This window comes from Mus pahari, chromosome 1 (genome assembly GCF_900095145.1).
Source record: "Mus pahari chromosome 1, PAHARI_EIJ_v1.1, whole genome shotgun sequence".
NCBI lineage: Eukaryota > Metazoa > Chordata > Mammalia > Rodentia > Muridae > Mus > Mus pahari.
In genome coordinates, this window is record NC_034590.1 from 135,890,159 (window position 1) to 135,906,198 (window position 16,040).

At 45.2% G+C, this 16,040-nt stretch overlaps 1 protein-coding gene across 5 annotated transcripts in view; it reads right to left on the bottom strand.

Moving 5' to 3' along the window:
• Tjp2 (tight junction protein 2) overlaps positions 1 to 16,040 on the bottom strand; it is a 127,302-nt gene that overhangs the window by 75,296 nt on the left and 35,966 nt on the right. The window contains exon 1 of one of the 5 annotated variants that reach the window (XM_021190387.2): positions 1,365 to 1,599. The exons of 3 other annotated variants lie outside the window; for them this stretch is intronic. In XM_021190387.2, coding sequence (XP_021046046.1) covers positions 1,365 to 1,424 — 60 coding nt within the window. In that variant the 5' untranslated portion in view covers positions 1,425 to 1,599. Of the gene's footprint in view, positions 1 to 1,364; positions 1,600 to 16,040 lie in introns of those variants that run through there. One more of the 5 variants, XM_029538193.1, reaches the window with a different exon arrangement.

The following is a 16,040-nucleotide window of genomic DNA, read 5'->3' on the forward strand; positions in this document are numbered from 1 at the left end:
ACACACACACACACACACACACACACATTCACCAAACTGGTAGTAAGTTGGGTGATTCTGGTACACACAGAATTGTACCAGAATTTCAAAAAGAAAAATCCTCTCTTTATTCAATCTTTGCAAGAAGCTCTGTAGAGGGAAAACAAGAACAAAAACCTCAAAAGTCACAGTTACCTTGACTAGAGCGCTCTCTCTCTTCTCTCATCTCTCCCAAGAACAGCACCCTGCCCAGACTCCTAACTGGCACTATTGATGCCACCCATTCCCTACAAAACTGTGGGTGAAACAAACGCACGGGCCTTCACTTACCTTTGCATTCCCCACATTGAAGTGGGATCAGTCAAGAAAATGTATTGGATTGGCTAATAATCCTTATCCTAACCAGGATTACTGAATGGCCCTTTGTGACAAATACAATGACTACTTCCTAACTTGTCAGCCAAAACTACCTTCTTCCCAGGACAGACCTGTTTTCTGTAAAGGGTTGTGGGCATAGCAAAACAGACCACAGAGGAAGCTATGGAGGCGTCTTTGCCTCTGCTAGGATTCCAAAGTGAAAGCAGGGAGTGCGCAGTGCAGGGCAGTTTCTGGGAGGGGATGACTCTTCCCTGGGAACCTCAGGAAAGCCACAACCATCATTACTCAGATCAGACAGTCGCCAGAGAAGCAACTCAGCCTCGGAACTACAACTGAAATGGAGGGGAAGGCTGTATTCCATTACTGAGTCCTGGCAGGTTCCCTCCCAAGTTCTTCACATTTCAAGAATGTGAAAAAGGCCTGAGGTCGAAATCCCTGATTATTTAAACCTTAAAATAAACTACTGTGTAAAAGCGGAAACTTAACAAATGGAGACATAAAATAAAAGGGACCGATGACAGGTAAGATACTACCAGAATACAAACCATTCATCACTCCCTTCTGGGGCGTCTTCCAAAACCCCATCTCCATTCCCTACTGCAAAATAAGCTGTAACACAGAGGCTGAAAAGGACTGACTGAAAAGGAAAGTGAGGATTTGGGTACCAAAGAGTCCTCCGTTTCTCTCGGTACATGGCTTAGAACTTCTGCACTAAGTTGGAAAGAGCACACACACATACACAGGCATCCAGTCAGGGACCATAGGCACAGAAAGTCTTGGGAGCCGACACCAGGGCGCTGGACTCCACACTTTCCCCTACTTGTGATTTCATCTCAAAGCCAAGTGACTTCAAAAGGTCATCAGCGCCCGCCGTCCTCCCGATCCTCCACTCCGGGAGGACCCTTGCTAACTACAGCCCGAAGAGTTGCCGGCGGATAGTGGGGAGCCTCACGGAACGCAGCAGCTCCCACACAACCGCTCGCCGCCCAGCCCGGGAGGAAACTTACGCGCTGCCAGCCCGACAGCTCCCGCCGCGGTGGGAACCCGCGGTCTCCCCGCACCGGCATCTCGCGCGCGCTTCCCGCACGTCCTCCTCGCCGCGGTTCAGAACTACAATCTGCAGAGGCGGTCCCGGTTCGCCACCACGGGGAGCCTCCCCTTTGTCCCTCCTCCCGCGGCGCAGCCGGCCCGCCCCGCGCCTAGCTGCGCCCACGCCGGCCGCCCAGCCGGGGAAACTCCAACGGCCGCTACCACCCCGGCTACGGGGGGAGAGCTTGCCGGTGCCGCGCCCGAGGCCCCGAGGCGGGCAGCGTCATGCGCTCTGACTCCCGGCGGGCGGTGGGGGACCTGGAGCGGCAGGAGGCTCCCGAGCTCTCGCGTCCCGCCTACACCCCCGCCTCGCTGGCCGGATGGTTCGCTCCGCCGCGCGCTTAGAAGCCAGCAGGTCCAGCCGAGCGCGCGCCCGGGGAAGCTCTGCGCGTTGGCGAGGCTGGCCCGCGTCTGCGGATGCCCGGGAGGTCGCGCGGCGCGTCCGGAGGAACACTCTTTAAAGAGCAACGCGGGGCTTCCCATAGGCAGAGCTTGCGTTCTCTTCCAGAGAACAACTGGGGAAAGCACGAAGGTTAGCCAGCCCAGACAAGTGTTGCACCTCAAATTTCGCAGCTCCACTGCTGACCCAGATTCCAAGGATTCAAAGGTGTTTGGATTAAATAGTGAAGCGGGACTTTTTAGGACAATACCAGCCAGGTTACCTCCTCGGCATATGACAAGCAACTCCAATAAAGAGATTGAAATCCCTCTCTGTCGCCTGCTTATAAAAGACAGGTGGTCACAAAGCTGATCCGACAAGATTTATTCAGAGTCCCCCCTTGTGCAAGAATCGTGCGATTCAAAGAAACTGTCCTATTATAGAAAGACGTTGAGAGTCAAAACTGATACACGTGATTTAGGATTAGAAATGAAAGAGTTGCACTCCCTCACCCCAGGTCTTCTTCCCTTAAATTGGAGAGCAACCCCTAGCCTTGGTCCACAATGGAAAGGTAAAAGGTAGAAAGATCCAGATGCCGGCGGGCGCTCTGAAAAGTGCCTTCACTTCCGGTCTAATCACAACAACTTTGGCAGTATATGTGGAAAAACAAGTCTTGCAGATGCTGCCCTCATAGCGTTGTGTCTGCTGCTGGCCTCCTTTGGAGTAGGAAGTCCACGCCTCTGAGTAAGCGCTGTGAGTAACATTTCCCACTTTAATCGCCAGTTTCCACAGGGACGCGGGGCTGGTCTTCCTGACTGGCGCATTGTGTTGCTCTCCTCCTGATCTAAGCACCTATTTAAAAATGGTTCTCCAAATTAGGTGGTGCTGACTTAGAGTGGTAATGACTGCACTTAGGAACCGGTCGGTCACACCTTACTCTCATGAACTTATTACATCAACAAAGCATCCACAAAGGAGGAAAGGTCCAGGATGCAGCAATTACACCTGTTGAATGGGTACCTTTTCCTCCCTAGAGTGGGGCTGTCCAAGTTGGGCAGTCCTTGCCACCTGCCTGTATTTACATTTCACTTTCAGTTGACTAACATTAGAGGCAATGAACGTTTCGGTTTCTCAGTCATAATACCTCCAATTCCAGGGATGACAGTCACATGTGCCTAATGACTGGACTGGGCAGAACAAAGAAAGAGTATTCCCATCGTGACAAGTGATGACAGATTTAGACGCCATAATACCAATTCTTCTGACACAACACCGGAATGGATGCATTCCACAAACGATTGAAAAACTCCATTCAGTTGCTACACTGGCTTTGTGATGGCAGTATAAGCCATACAACTCTGGAATGTGTGAAATGCTCTTGCTATGTAGCAAAGGCCACCCTCAACCTAGAGAGTTGCCTCCCTGAGGACTTGGAGTGCTGAGATTACAGTGAAATGAATTGCACTCTTCTGGGAAGCAATGTATTTCATAGTGATACACTATCTCAAACCTACTCCTGGAATCCCCCCCTCCCCGCCTCTTAGAGGCAGGGTATCACTATGTAGATCAGGCTAGCCTTCCTCCTGCCTCAGGTAATCCATTACAGCTCGAAGTAAGAAAGCAAGGAGAAAAATGGAAGTGCTTCCCTACTGATATGGGAGGGCTGGGTTCACGGAAAGCTTCCCAGAGATAGCTCACTAATAAAGCTAAGAAGAAGTAAAGATGCACGTGTGAGACAAAAATTAAAGGAAAAGGTCTTCCTGGTGAAAATAATGTGTAGAAACAAAGAAGGCAGCCCCCAGCCTTCCCTGAGAGTGTGACAATGTGAAGTGACCCAGGTCAGGTGCTGAGCATCCTTACGGAAGTGGGATTCAGGTGCATCTTATATAGATTGCTCTGTTGTAGTCTGGGAAGATGATGTTACCCGTTACAGTCAGGGGAGCAGTGGTAAGAAGTTAATCTGGGGTGCTGGAGAGATGGCACAGTGGTTAAGAGCACTGACTGCTCTTCCAGGTCCTGAGTTCAATTCCCAGCAATCACATGGTGGCTCACAGCCATCTGGAATGGGATCCGATGCCCTCTTCTGGTGTGTCGGAAGACAGCAAGAGTGACAGTGTACTCACATATGTAAAATAAATAAATCTTTTTAAAAAATAAATAAATAATTTAACCTGTGCATGCTACCATTGTGGGCAAGCAGGCAAAATGGAATGTGGCATTAGATGAAAGGAAGCCAGACTCCAAAGAAACAGAGGAAGTGGCTCAATAGGCTGGACAACTCCAACCAGCTGTGAGGGTCAAGAGGGGAGTGAGCCCAGTGTGGCTCTCGGGTGTGTGGCCTATTTAAGTAGACAGTGCTTTGACCACAGTGGAGAATTCAGGAGCGGGAGTGTACCTTGGGAGAGGCCCGGAAGGAAAGACAATGAATGAGTTTAGGGACCTACAGCAGTCAAGGGCTATGTGTCACCCAGATGGAGATGCTCAGTAACTCCATAATGAGCATGTCAGCTCCACGAGGTACTAATGAGCACCTGGCTAGAGAGTTCTGGAAACCATCAATGAGTTGTGAAAGTTGCTGTCAAGAGAAGGCATAACGCCTTTTAGACACCTGATGCAGTTAGAGACAAAGGTGGACCAAAGACAGGGCCTGCCTATAGGAATTACAAACTCTGCTGGACAAAAAAAGTCAGAGTAAACCCGAAAGGTTGGTATCAGGACCTCCAAAACCCACGACATCACATTAGGCACGACTGGCACACCTGTTGCCAAGGCAACAGCCACCAAATTCCCAGAATCCATCCCACCTTTACCTGTGACCATGTCACCATCCATATATAAAGAAAGGCCCCTCTGATCTCTCTCTCTCTCTCTTCCCCCTCTTCTCTTTCCATCACCACCTTGCCCTTCTCTCTCTTAATAAACCTCATGTGGAACTGTTTGGTCTGGTGTGGTCTTTCTGAAGCTTCGAGAAGATCACAACAGGCAGAAGACACTTTCTGGAGAAGAGTGGTCAAAAAGCCATAGGAAGAGTGAACTTTAGGAAAGGGAATGTAGTCAGTCAACACAGAACTGTGAGGAAGTCAGTCAAGAACTGACTGGGACTGGAGAGACAGCTTGGTTGGTAGACTTAGCCAGCACAGAAGTCCTGAGTTTGATCCCCAGGACAACATAAACAATGTGGTGGCACACTCAGGAGGTGGGGACAGGAGAGTTAGACATCCCCTTTGCTATATACTGAGTTGAAGGCCAGCCTGGGCTATAAGACATCATCTCTCTTTCAAAAAAGAAAAGAAAAGAAATACAGACTCTGAACCTAACTGCTTCAGATAGACCCACTGCTGAGGTTGGCCAAAACTGTTCCATTTCAAAGTTTCATTACATCCCAAGGTGTCCATTCCTAGTCAGAAGAGATGGAAGTCATCTCTGCCCAGTGATAAAGAGTTATTAAATCCTACTTAACGGAGAGTGGGCCTAGCAGTAGTGACCGATGTCTATAATCCTGGCACTTATACAGGAGAATTTTGAGTTACAGGTCAGCCTCAACTTCCCTGGGAGGCTCTGCTTCAATGAAAAAACAAAACAAAACTATAAATACAAACACATAAACTAGTCAGGCCAGTAATCCTAGCTGTTTACTACCTGGGAGGGAGCAGTTCAAGGCCATGACCTACCCAGACTATAGAGTTACTTCAAGACTAGCTTGAGCAATTTAGCAAGATCTTATCTCAAGAACCAGGGATGTGGTTCAGTGGTAGAATTCCTACCTAGCATGTAAGAGGCCAAGTGTAATCATCAGTATAGACAAAACTAAAGGGGGTGGGGGGGTGACTACAATATGAGAAAGTTTATATAGCAAGAAGAATAACAACAATGTTAATTAACTGACAAGAGGTCGGGCAGGGGTGATGCAGGCCTTTAATCCCAGCACTCAGGAGGCAGAGGCAGACAGATTTCTGTGAGTTTGAGGTCAGCCTGGTCTACAGAGTGAATTCCAGAACAGCCAGGGCTACACAGAGAAGCTGTGTCTTGAGAAACAAACAAACAAACAAACAAACAAACAAACAAAAATCTGTCAATGAGAATGAACACAAGTTTTATCTAACCTGTGATCACAATAATAAAGCATGAAAAATACATAAGAAAAAGAAAGTATACTGGGAAAATGTTTTGATGACAGCATTATGAATAGAATTTTCCTCTTAAAATTACAGTCAATGGGGGCTGGCGAGATGGCTCAGCGGGTAAGAGCACTGACTGCTCTTCCGAAGGTCCTGAGTTCAAATCCCAGCAATTACATGGTGGCTCACAACCACCCATAATGAGATCTGATGCCCTCTTCTGGTGCGTCTGAAGACAGCTACAGTGTACTTATTCATAACAATAAATCTTTTTTAAAAATTACAGTCAATGCTTCTGTAGTTTGTAAATTATGATTTATTAGGTCTCTGAAATAGATTAGTTAAAATAAATCTGTGTCCGCACTCTGGAAGTAGAATAGGTGGGTCTCTTTGAGTTGCGGGACAGTCTGGTCTCCATGGTGAGCTTCAAGTCAGACAGTGCTACGAAGTAAGACCCCCATCTCAAATAAACAAATAAAATAAAACAACCCAAACGTAACAAACGTAATGCATTTGGTCAGATTTCCTATGGAATGTTAAGATTTTTCTCACCAGCAGAGAGAGGATTCTAAGAAAGAAACCAGATCATACTTGCTGAAGTAGAAAAGTCTCCAGTTCAAAGTCAGCCTGAACTACACAGCCAGTTCCAGGAAAACCTCCACAGAAAAAGGGGGTGGGGTGGGATTAAAGCGCTTGCCTAGTTTCTATCAGCATCTAACCCAGCAAAGAAAGAAAAAGTAAGTTAAGATTCGAGATCTATATGCAGAGATATTCTGTGCCCCCACCCCCACACACACACAGATAGACAGAGAATATATTTAAATACAAATGTATCTATGTGTGTATATATTTACAACATGGTTACCTAGTTTCTTCAGTTGGGAACAATGTAAACTCACACTGAAAAGTCTCTAGGCCGCTTTCTGCACTTAAGGCAGATCGGAATCAAACAGACCCACCCTTCCACAAACATTTTTTAAATGCCTACCCTATCCCCTAGGGTAGGCAGAGAGAGATAAGGACAACATATAACAGAGAGCTGCCTACAGTGTGGAGAAAGATAAACACACAAAAGATGACAAATGACAGGGTCAAAAGTATTGCCCAAGCAGCAACTAAAGCCCCATATGATCCCTGACACTTCTCAAGAGGATGGCAAGCCTCCCTTCCCTTCCTGCGGAACACATCTCCCCTGGCTTCTGCACCTCCTCATTCCAAACACTAGCCTTTCAGGGCGGATTCTACAGCGGATTCTACAGCGCCACCCTGCTGCACCCCTCTGAAGTTGCTTGGGAGTGGGGTGGGGCCCCTCCACTTTACTCATTCCTTGTTAACGATCTCACATATTGGTCCTTTTACTGGAAACAGTGGTTAAACTACGCATCTTTGATTCATTTTGTTTTCTTTTTGTGGAGAGTGGAGACTGGTGACTGACTATCTAGCTTTCTAAATCCTACATTCCTAAAGAACTGTTTACTTGAACCTGGAACTTGTAGTTCTTGCCTGATAGAATAATGATTTATTTCTCCCCTCCCATCTCCACGGTGCTAGAGACAGAACCTGGGACCTCACAAGCACATTCAATGACAGACATACACCCGACCTGAGCTACATCCTCAGGCTTTAGAACTTTGTGGTCCTCATTCGAATCAACGTCAGAGATGAGCAGAGATGGGCACAACCCCAGCACAAAGGATCATGAAGTATCCCATACTTCTGCAAACATGAGGGAGATATAACATATGTGTGTGTGTCCGTGAAATCCAGTATTTTGCACACTAGCTAAAAATTTAAAAACAGAGGTGGAGAATCAAGAAAGTAAATAAACTAAGAAATTGTAATCCATGACAAATACCAAGAGAAAGCCAGGGGAAGGGAGATGATCTCATTCCCAAAGTAAAACCATTATGTCATACATAATGGTCTAAATTCAACAAAAAAATTACAAGGTATATGGCTGGAAAATACTTGTTGGTTATATTTTAATTGATGTAATCTGTTGTGATTTCACACCTGTTAGAAAATATGCTCAGTAGGACTTCAGCTTACATGATATCATGACTAGAGTTAAAAAGAAACTCAAAACTTTTCAGATTTTATAGATTTTTATTCTCTGTGTGTGTGAGAGAGAGAGAGATAGAGACAGAGAGACAGAGAGAGACAGAGACAGAAAGACAAGAGTGGCAGAGAGACAGACAGAGAGAGACGGACAGAGAGACAACGGACATGAATGCAGTGCCCTCAAAGGCCAGAAAAGGGCATGAGATCCCCTGGGGCTGAAGTTAAATGTGGCTGTGAGCTCTCTGACACATCCCCTATAAGAGTAATACATGTTTTTAACTGCTGAGCCCCCAAACCTTGCGATTTAAAAAAAAAAATTACTCCTAGTGTCTAAAAATAAAGAATATTATCTATTAAGTGGTGAAAACTTCTGTCTATGGGCTAGAGAGATGGCTCAGTGATTAACAGCACTTGTTGCTCCTGTAGAGGACCTAAGTTCAACTCCCAGAACCCACATGGCAACTCACAACCATCCAGAGCTACAGTGGACCTGATACCCTCTTCTGTCCCCCAAAGACAGGCACATAGTACACATATATACATACATGTAAGCAAAACACTCATGGGGCTGGAGAGATGGCTCAGTGGTTAAGAGCACCGACTGCTCTTCCGAAAGTCCTGAGTTCAAATCCCAGCAACCACATGGTGGCTCACAACCATCTGTAATGGGATCTGACACCCTCTTCTGGTGCATCTGAAGACAGCAACAGTGTACTTAGATATAATAATAAACAAATCTTTAAAAAGAAAACACTCATATACATAAACTAAGATGAATAAATATTTTTTTAAAAGTTAAGAAAGAGAGAGTTGGAGAGGTAGCTCAGTAGTTACTAGCACTGGGTGCTCTTCCAGGGGTCCTGAGTTCAATTCCCAGCAACCCCATGGTGTGGATCACAACCATCTGTAATGGGATATGATGTCCTTTACTGACATTCAGGTGTTCACACAGACAGAGCATTCAAATAGATAGATAGATAGATAGATAGATAGATAGATAGATAGATAGATAGAGCATTCAAATAAATAAATAAATAAATAAATAAATAAGCAAGCATGTTGAAGAAACTCCAAAAAGATCATCAAAAGAGTAAAGATGGGGATCACCCACAGACAGGTTTTGCGGTAGTGAGTTTCCAAAACTACTTTGGGAATTAATAACAATCAAAAGGGAAAACATTATGAGACCATTTCTTTTTATTTTTTAGATTACGCGTTTTTATTGTGGAAGATCTCGAAACCCACCTCTTCAGTGCCTTCCCTGTACCCAGCCTCACTGTCTCCTCTCCCCTCCAGTTTCCCCAAAGCCAAGAGGATCTTTGTCTCAGGAAAGGGAGATCCCGCTGCTTTTGGTGTTTGGAGAGGTCACCAGGCTCTCATAAAGTCACCAATCTAAACTTAGATTTAGAACTGGGACCCTTGGGGACTGAGGAGATGACTCCCTGGATAAAGTGCCTGCCACACAAGCATGAACACAGAATCCCGGCACCCACATACGTGTCAATCCCGTGTGGTGGAGCAATCCCAGCACAGACGTGAGGAAGGGATGCCCGGACAAGCTAGCTAACTAGGCGACATCAGCAAGCTGTGAGCCCAGTAAGAAACATCTCAGTAAATAAGGTAGAAAATGGTCAAGGAGGGAACCTGACATCAACCTCCGTCCCTACACACCACACACACACACACACACACACACACACACGCGCGCGCGCACACGCACCTGCATACATCATACACATACAAATGCACACACATGCATACACATGCAAAAAAAATGATATCCTCATTATGGGATGAATGGACTCCTTGCCCTTACCCTACGCATCCTCATTCCTTTAGGAAATGCTATGTTAAAAAATGAAGTCTCTTCCAGCCAGCCAAAACAGAGAGGTTCTTCATCAAGAACTGAATCTAGGGGGACTGGAAGGATAGCTCCACAGTTAAGAACACTGGTTGCTCTTCCAAGGGACCTGGGTTCAGTCCCCAGCATCCACATGGCAGCCCACAACCCCTGCAACTCCAGAACACCCTTCTCTAGCCTTCAAAGGCGTTCACCGCACACATGTAGGTAAAAACACAAACTAATACAATTACATTACAGATTTACAAAGAACAGAATTATCCAGCATGCTGATCTTGGACTGCCTCATCTCCAGGACTGTGAGAAACAGCTGAGCCTTGAGTCCCCGACCTCCAGTGTACAGTAGCTTGCTACAGCAGCTAGAGCCAAAATAACCTCCAAGGTCTGCATAAGGCGACCCCACCTTCTCCAACCTCACAGGCAAGCTCACTGCCTGAAGTCACGCTTGGCTTTCTTTGTGGCTGTGGCTTCAGATTCTCTGCCCCAGTCATTCATGTTCCAGAATCTTCTCGCTGGACCTTTCCTCCTCCACGGGTTCCTTCCCTCCTTCCTTCCTGCCTTCCTTTCCCTTTCCTCCTTCTTTTGGTTTGTGTTTGGGGCACAAGCACCCAGGCTGGCTTACAACCTGTGATCTTCTTCCTGCCTCAGTCTTCCACGTTTACACATGGGCATGGCTGGCTTCCTGCCCGGATTCCTTTCTCTGCCTCAAGTAAGAAGCGCCCGCTTGAGTGGATACCAGCAAGCACTGCCCAGAGTAAAGATCTAAGTTATAGATACAGTTAATAGAGTCTAATAAACAAGCCATTCTAGAACACAGGGCCAGTATGAAAAGACCAGGAGCCCTGGGTGGTCTGACTAGGGAAAGTTCAGTCTAAGGAGCACAATAGAAAGGTTATGGCCAAAGAAAGCAAAGGAGCCGGATTACCCATGTCTCCCTCTTCTGAACTACATTGTTATCACTGGCAAAGCATCACCATGAATGCTATTGCTGTGATGAAAAGATACAAAGTAGTCAGACTCACAGGGATGACTTCTTAGCAGAGGGTACCTTTCCACCGCTTCCTCCTCCACCTCCCCACAGGAAATATCCCAGCCCCAGCATCCACCGCTTGGTGTTAAGGATCGGTAATATTTCTGAGTATGATGAGTTTAGTTGACCTCAAAAGTGACAAAAGTATTGATTCTGCAGTTCAGATTTGGCTTTGGCCTGGGCAGTTTAAGAATCTGGGAAAGAGGCCTGCCAAGATGCCTCAGTGGGCAAGGCTTGTCCTGTAGCCAAGCATGACGACCCGAGTTCTATTCCCAGGACCCACATGATAAAAGGAGAGAATGGACTCTCTTGTGCCATATATACAAGCTTCAACTGTCAATAAAAAAAGCCTATGGCCAACAAGCTGAGGCAGGATTAGAAGGCAGGACATCTGTCAGAGAGAAAGAACATTCTCAGAGAGAGAAAGGCTCGGGAAGGAGACAGTCGTTTGACATTGAAGAGAGGTAACCAACCATGTGGCATTCATAAAATAGAATAAATGGGTAATTAAGTTATGAGCTAGTCAGGGAACAAATCAAATTTATTAGCCTAGACATTTATTCATAAAATATTAAGTCTCAGAGTCATTCTTTTGAGGAACTTGGATGTAGCTGGCAAAACCCGCAGCTACAACAGACCCCTGAAAGTTGTCTCTGACCACACATGTACCATGACACATGTTCTCTCTCACACATACATACATATAGGCAGGCAGGCAGACAGACAGACATAAATACATATTTTTAAACCCTCTGAGGAGGCCTACACTGCTATTTGGAGGAAATTTTAAGTTGGAAAGAAGCACCTATAGTCTATGTGGGCCCTTGCTATTAAGGAGATGACCAAGGCAAAGTGTCAGGTTTGTTCAGGCCATCGACAGAGACAGAGGTAGTCCTCAGCCTTGTCAGTAGGTTCTGGGCCATAGCTTGACCCCATACCAGTGATGGGGAGCTGTGGTGGTCTGACTGAGAACGCCCCCCCCCCCCCATAGGTGTATGTGTTTAAATGCTTGGTCTCCAGTTGGTGGAACTGTTAGGGAAGGATTAGGAGGTGTGGCCTTGATTAGGAAGTGTGCCACCGGGTGTGGCTAGCACAATTCCTAGTTAGCCTTCTCTGTGTGGATAAGGATGCAAACTCTCAGCTATTGCTCCAGCACCATGCCTGCCTCCTGCTGCCATGTTCCTTGCCATGATGGTCATGGATTAGTGTGTAGAATAGGAAACAATTGCTGCATAAGCCTGGTGATGTGATCCCCTCTTAAAGGTAAAAGGAAAAAGCGACTCCACTGAGTTGTCGTGAGACACAAACAATAATAATAGTAATAATTTAAAAGTTTAAACATAGATAAATAAAACTAGCATGTAGACCTAGAAAAAAAGATGTATGGAACTCTTCAGATTTATTTTTAACACAAATAGTGTAGAAGCAGTTTTAAGAATCAGGCACAAGGGCTGGAGAAATGGCTCAGAAGTTAAGAGCACTGACTGCTTGCTCTTCCAGAGGTCCTGAGTTCAATTTCCAGCAACCACATGGTGGTTCACAACCATCTGTAATGGGATCCGATGCCCTCTTCTGGTGCATCTGAAGACAGCTACAGTGTACTCATATAACTAAAATAAATAAATCTTGAAAAAAAATTTAAAAAGATTCAGGTATAAACTATATGATTAGTTAAGTGTATACAATAACCTAATTAGAGAAGTTAATAACCTATGGGATATATATTTAAAGACTGGACTAGGTGTTATAACAGAAGGGATATAACAAGAAAATAAATCTCAACTCTTATAGTATTTATTTAATAAGCTTAAATAATTTACTAGTAATACTTTACTCATAATATTTTAAATATTATATATATATATATATATATATATATATATATATATATACACACTGTAGCTGTACAAATGGTTGTGAGCTTTCATGTGGTTGCTGGGAATTGTATTTAGGACCTCTGCTCGCTCCGGTCAACCCTGATCACTCCAGTCAACCCCGATCACTCAGTCCCTGCTCGCTCTGGCCCAAAGATTTATTTATTATTGTAAATAAGTACACTGCAGCTGTCTTCAGACACACCAGAAGAGGGCGTCAGATTTCATTACAGGTGGTTGTGAGCCACCACGTGGTTGCTGGGAATTGAACTCAGGACCTTTGGAAGAACAGTTAGTGTTCTTACCCGCTAAGACGTCTCACCAGCCCATATTTTAAAAATTTTATATGTCTGCGTGCTTTGCCAATAAGTATGTCTGTGTACTATGTGTGGCCTGCTGCCAGTGGAGAGCTAAAGAAGACAGCATATGCCCTAGAAATGGAGTTACAGATAATTATGAGCCACTCACTATGTGATCCTCTGGAAAAGCAGTCAGTGCTCTTAATTGCTAAGACATCTTTCCAGCCCATAACTGTATTTTTATATAATTACAATATCTCATGATTTGCTATTTAAGTTGTTAATATATTTTATAAACAGCATTATAATAAAACCAAACTCATACTCTCTCCAGATTGACAGCTGACATCCCTACAATGGTTACCCACAGAGGGCACACATCATATCCTGGCTCCATATAGACTTCCCTGAACTGAAGACAAAACACTGATTCTTGTTGGGTTACAGCTATTGGCCAGGCAGGCTGTGGTGTGTCCTCACCACAAAGTAGGCAAAGTTGGCCTCAGACACCTGCCCTGTGCTGAACCCTCTAGACCAATAGCAATAATTATAATCAAATGGTCTTATTTGTTTGGTCAAAATTCAAATAAATAATTGGGATGAGGTGTGAAGGAGCAGCATGCTGCCTATGGTCATTTCTACCCACAGTGTAACACATGACCTCTGAATGAACCCAAATTGGGGACAAACTGAAAACTGTTGTCACCAGTTGCTTTATGCACAATATCAAAACCAGGGCTCAGCGATGACCTGNTATCAGCCAGAAGCTGCGGTGCCGTCTCCCCAGGTTCAGTGAAATCATAGAAGAAACTCTTCTAGGCTTCCACACATAGCCACCATAAGAGGGACCCAAAGGACAGCTGCACACAGCAATGTGACTGGCGGCTGAAGTACACGGAACCACAGCTCTAAGTGCATAGCCTGTCCATCTGAGTTCCTCAGACAGAGCTGGGTGTGGCCTGCGGGGGATCCCAAGCCAGTGGCAGGTACCCAACATCACCGGCATTAGTGGAGGAAAAACTATTACAGAGAGGGCAAGTTATAGAAAGGACATGGGATGATGGAGCCAGGACTGGTGGCACAGGCTCATCTGGTCTTTGTGGCCACAAGCCAGCTTGGAAAGATAAGTGTTTTGTAAACCAACTGTCCCATTTGCATCCTAATTATATCAAAAGGCCCCATCTCTCTCCTTGCTTCTCCCCATGTATATTTAAGTGGAATAAGTGGGAATTGGGATGACTGGTCTGAATGCCTTCGCCTCTGCCCCAGGGACTTCTGGGAGCGCTTGCTTGGCAGTATTCTCATGTTCTCAGAGCCTGACTGTACCAAACTACTCCCACACTTCTGGAGTGGGTAGGGTGAGGGCCCTAAGAAAGGTGTGCAAGAGTGCAAATCAAAGTCTTTCCTAATCCAGGATGTGTAGGCCAGGTTAAAGATACAAATACAACTTTTTTTTCTTTTCTCCCCACGCAGGGTCTCATTGTGTACCCCAGGCTGGCGTCAGGCTCACAGCAATCTTCCGCCTGAGTAATGAGTTTGCAGGCATGTACCATCGCATTTACTTCAGTAATGAAAACTGTTATTCAAGTTCTAGAACGCACGCAACCTTTCCTGCCTCCCAAGTAGTGGTTTTAATAAAGATGTCTGACATAGGCTTCAGAGCAAGGGTTAAGAAAGGTGCTCCGGAAGTCAGCTCTGACATACCCAGAAGGCCCTCTAAGAGAGTTAAGAAAATAAGACAAACCCAAGGGGGGCGGAGGGAATCCCAGTCAATCAAGGGAGAGTCTTTGGTCTGTGCTGTTGTTATTGTTGTTGTTCTGTTGTTTCAAGACAGGGTTTCTCTCTTTAACCCTGCCTGTCCTAGCACTCATTCTGTGGTCTAGGCTGGCTTCTAGCACACCACTGCCAGCATTGATATTAGCTTTTCTTTGTTTGTTTCCCGAGACAGGGTTTCTCTGTATATTCCTGGCTGTCCTGCGACTCTTAGACGAGGCTGGCCTTGAACTCAGAGATCCCTTTGCCTCTGCCTCTGAGTGCCAGGACTAAAGGGATGTGGAACCACCACCTGGCTAATCTATATTTTAAAACAAAGTAGGCAAGGGTGACTTCCAAGAGATGCCCAAATTCCTTGAGATTTACATTCTAAACACCAAACCCCAAAACTAGTATCTTGCTATTTTTTTATCAGAAACAATTCTAGTTATTATCCTAACGGTCTTATTGTTTGAATGTCTTTTCTTTTCCAGATCTGCTGAAGCCATAAAACAGTTAAAGTCTTCCTTTAGCATCTCTTGTTCAGCAGGCTGAGAAAGTCTCTCTCTCTCTCTCTCTCTCTCTCTCTCTCTCTCTCTCTCTCTCTCTCTCACACACACACACACACACACACACACATACACAGAGGCCACTATCAAAAGGAAGCCTCTTTCATTTTTGTTTTGATTGCCTGTTCATTTGTTGTTGTTTCCTGGGAGCTGTGATTTTTGGACAGTGAGTTTCAAGATACAGCTCTGGCTGGCCCGGAATTCACTATGTAGTCTATCATTCACTATGTAGTTAATCTATCCTGGCTTTTGAACTTGCAGTTGTTTTCCTGCTTCTAACTCCTGGGTGCTGGGACTGTGGACTTGAGCCTGTACAAAAAGCCTCTTGCAAAGTGTATGAATGGAGTATATATTATTTTAGCAAGAAAGGTTAAATTAAAAAAAAAATCAAAACGAATCTTAGGCACGTGCTATTACTTTGACTTCTTGATATCAACTATTACATCTTAACATCAACATCAAGTAGCAATAATTCTAATCAAATGGTCTTATATGTTTGGTCAAAATTCAAATAAATAATTGGGATGAAGTGTGAGGGAGCAGCATGCTGCCTGCCGTCATTTCTACCCACAGTGTAACACATGACCTCTGAATGAACCCAAATTGGGGACAAACTGAAAACTGTTGTCACCAGTTGCTTTATGCACAATA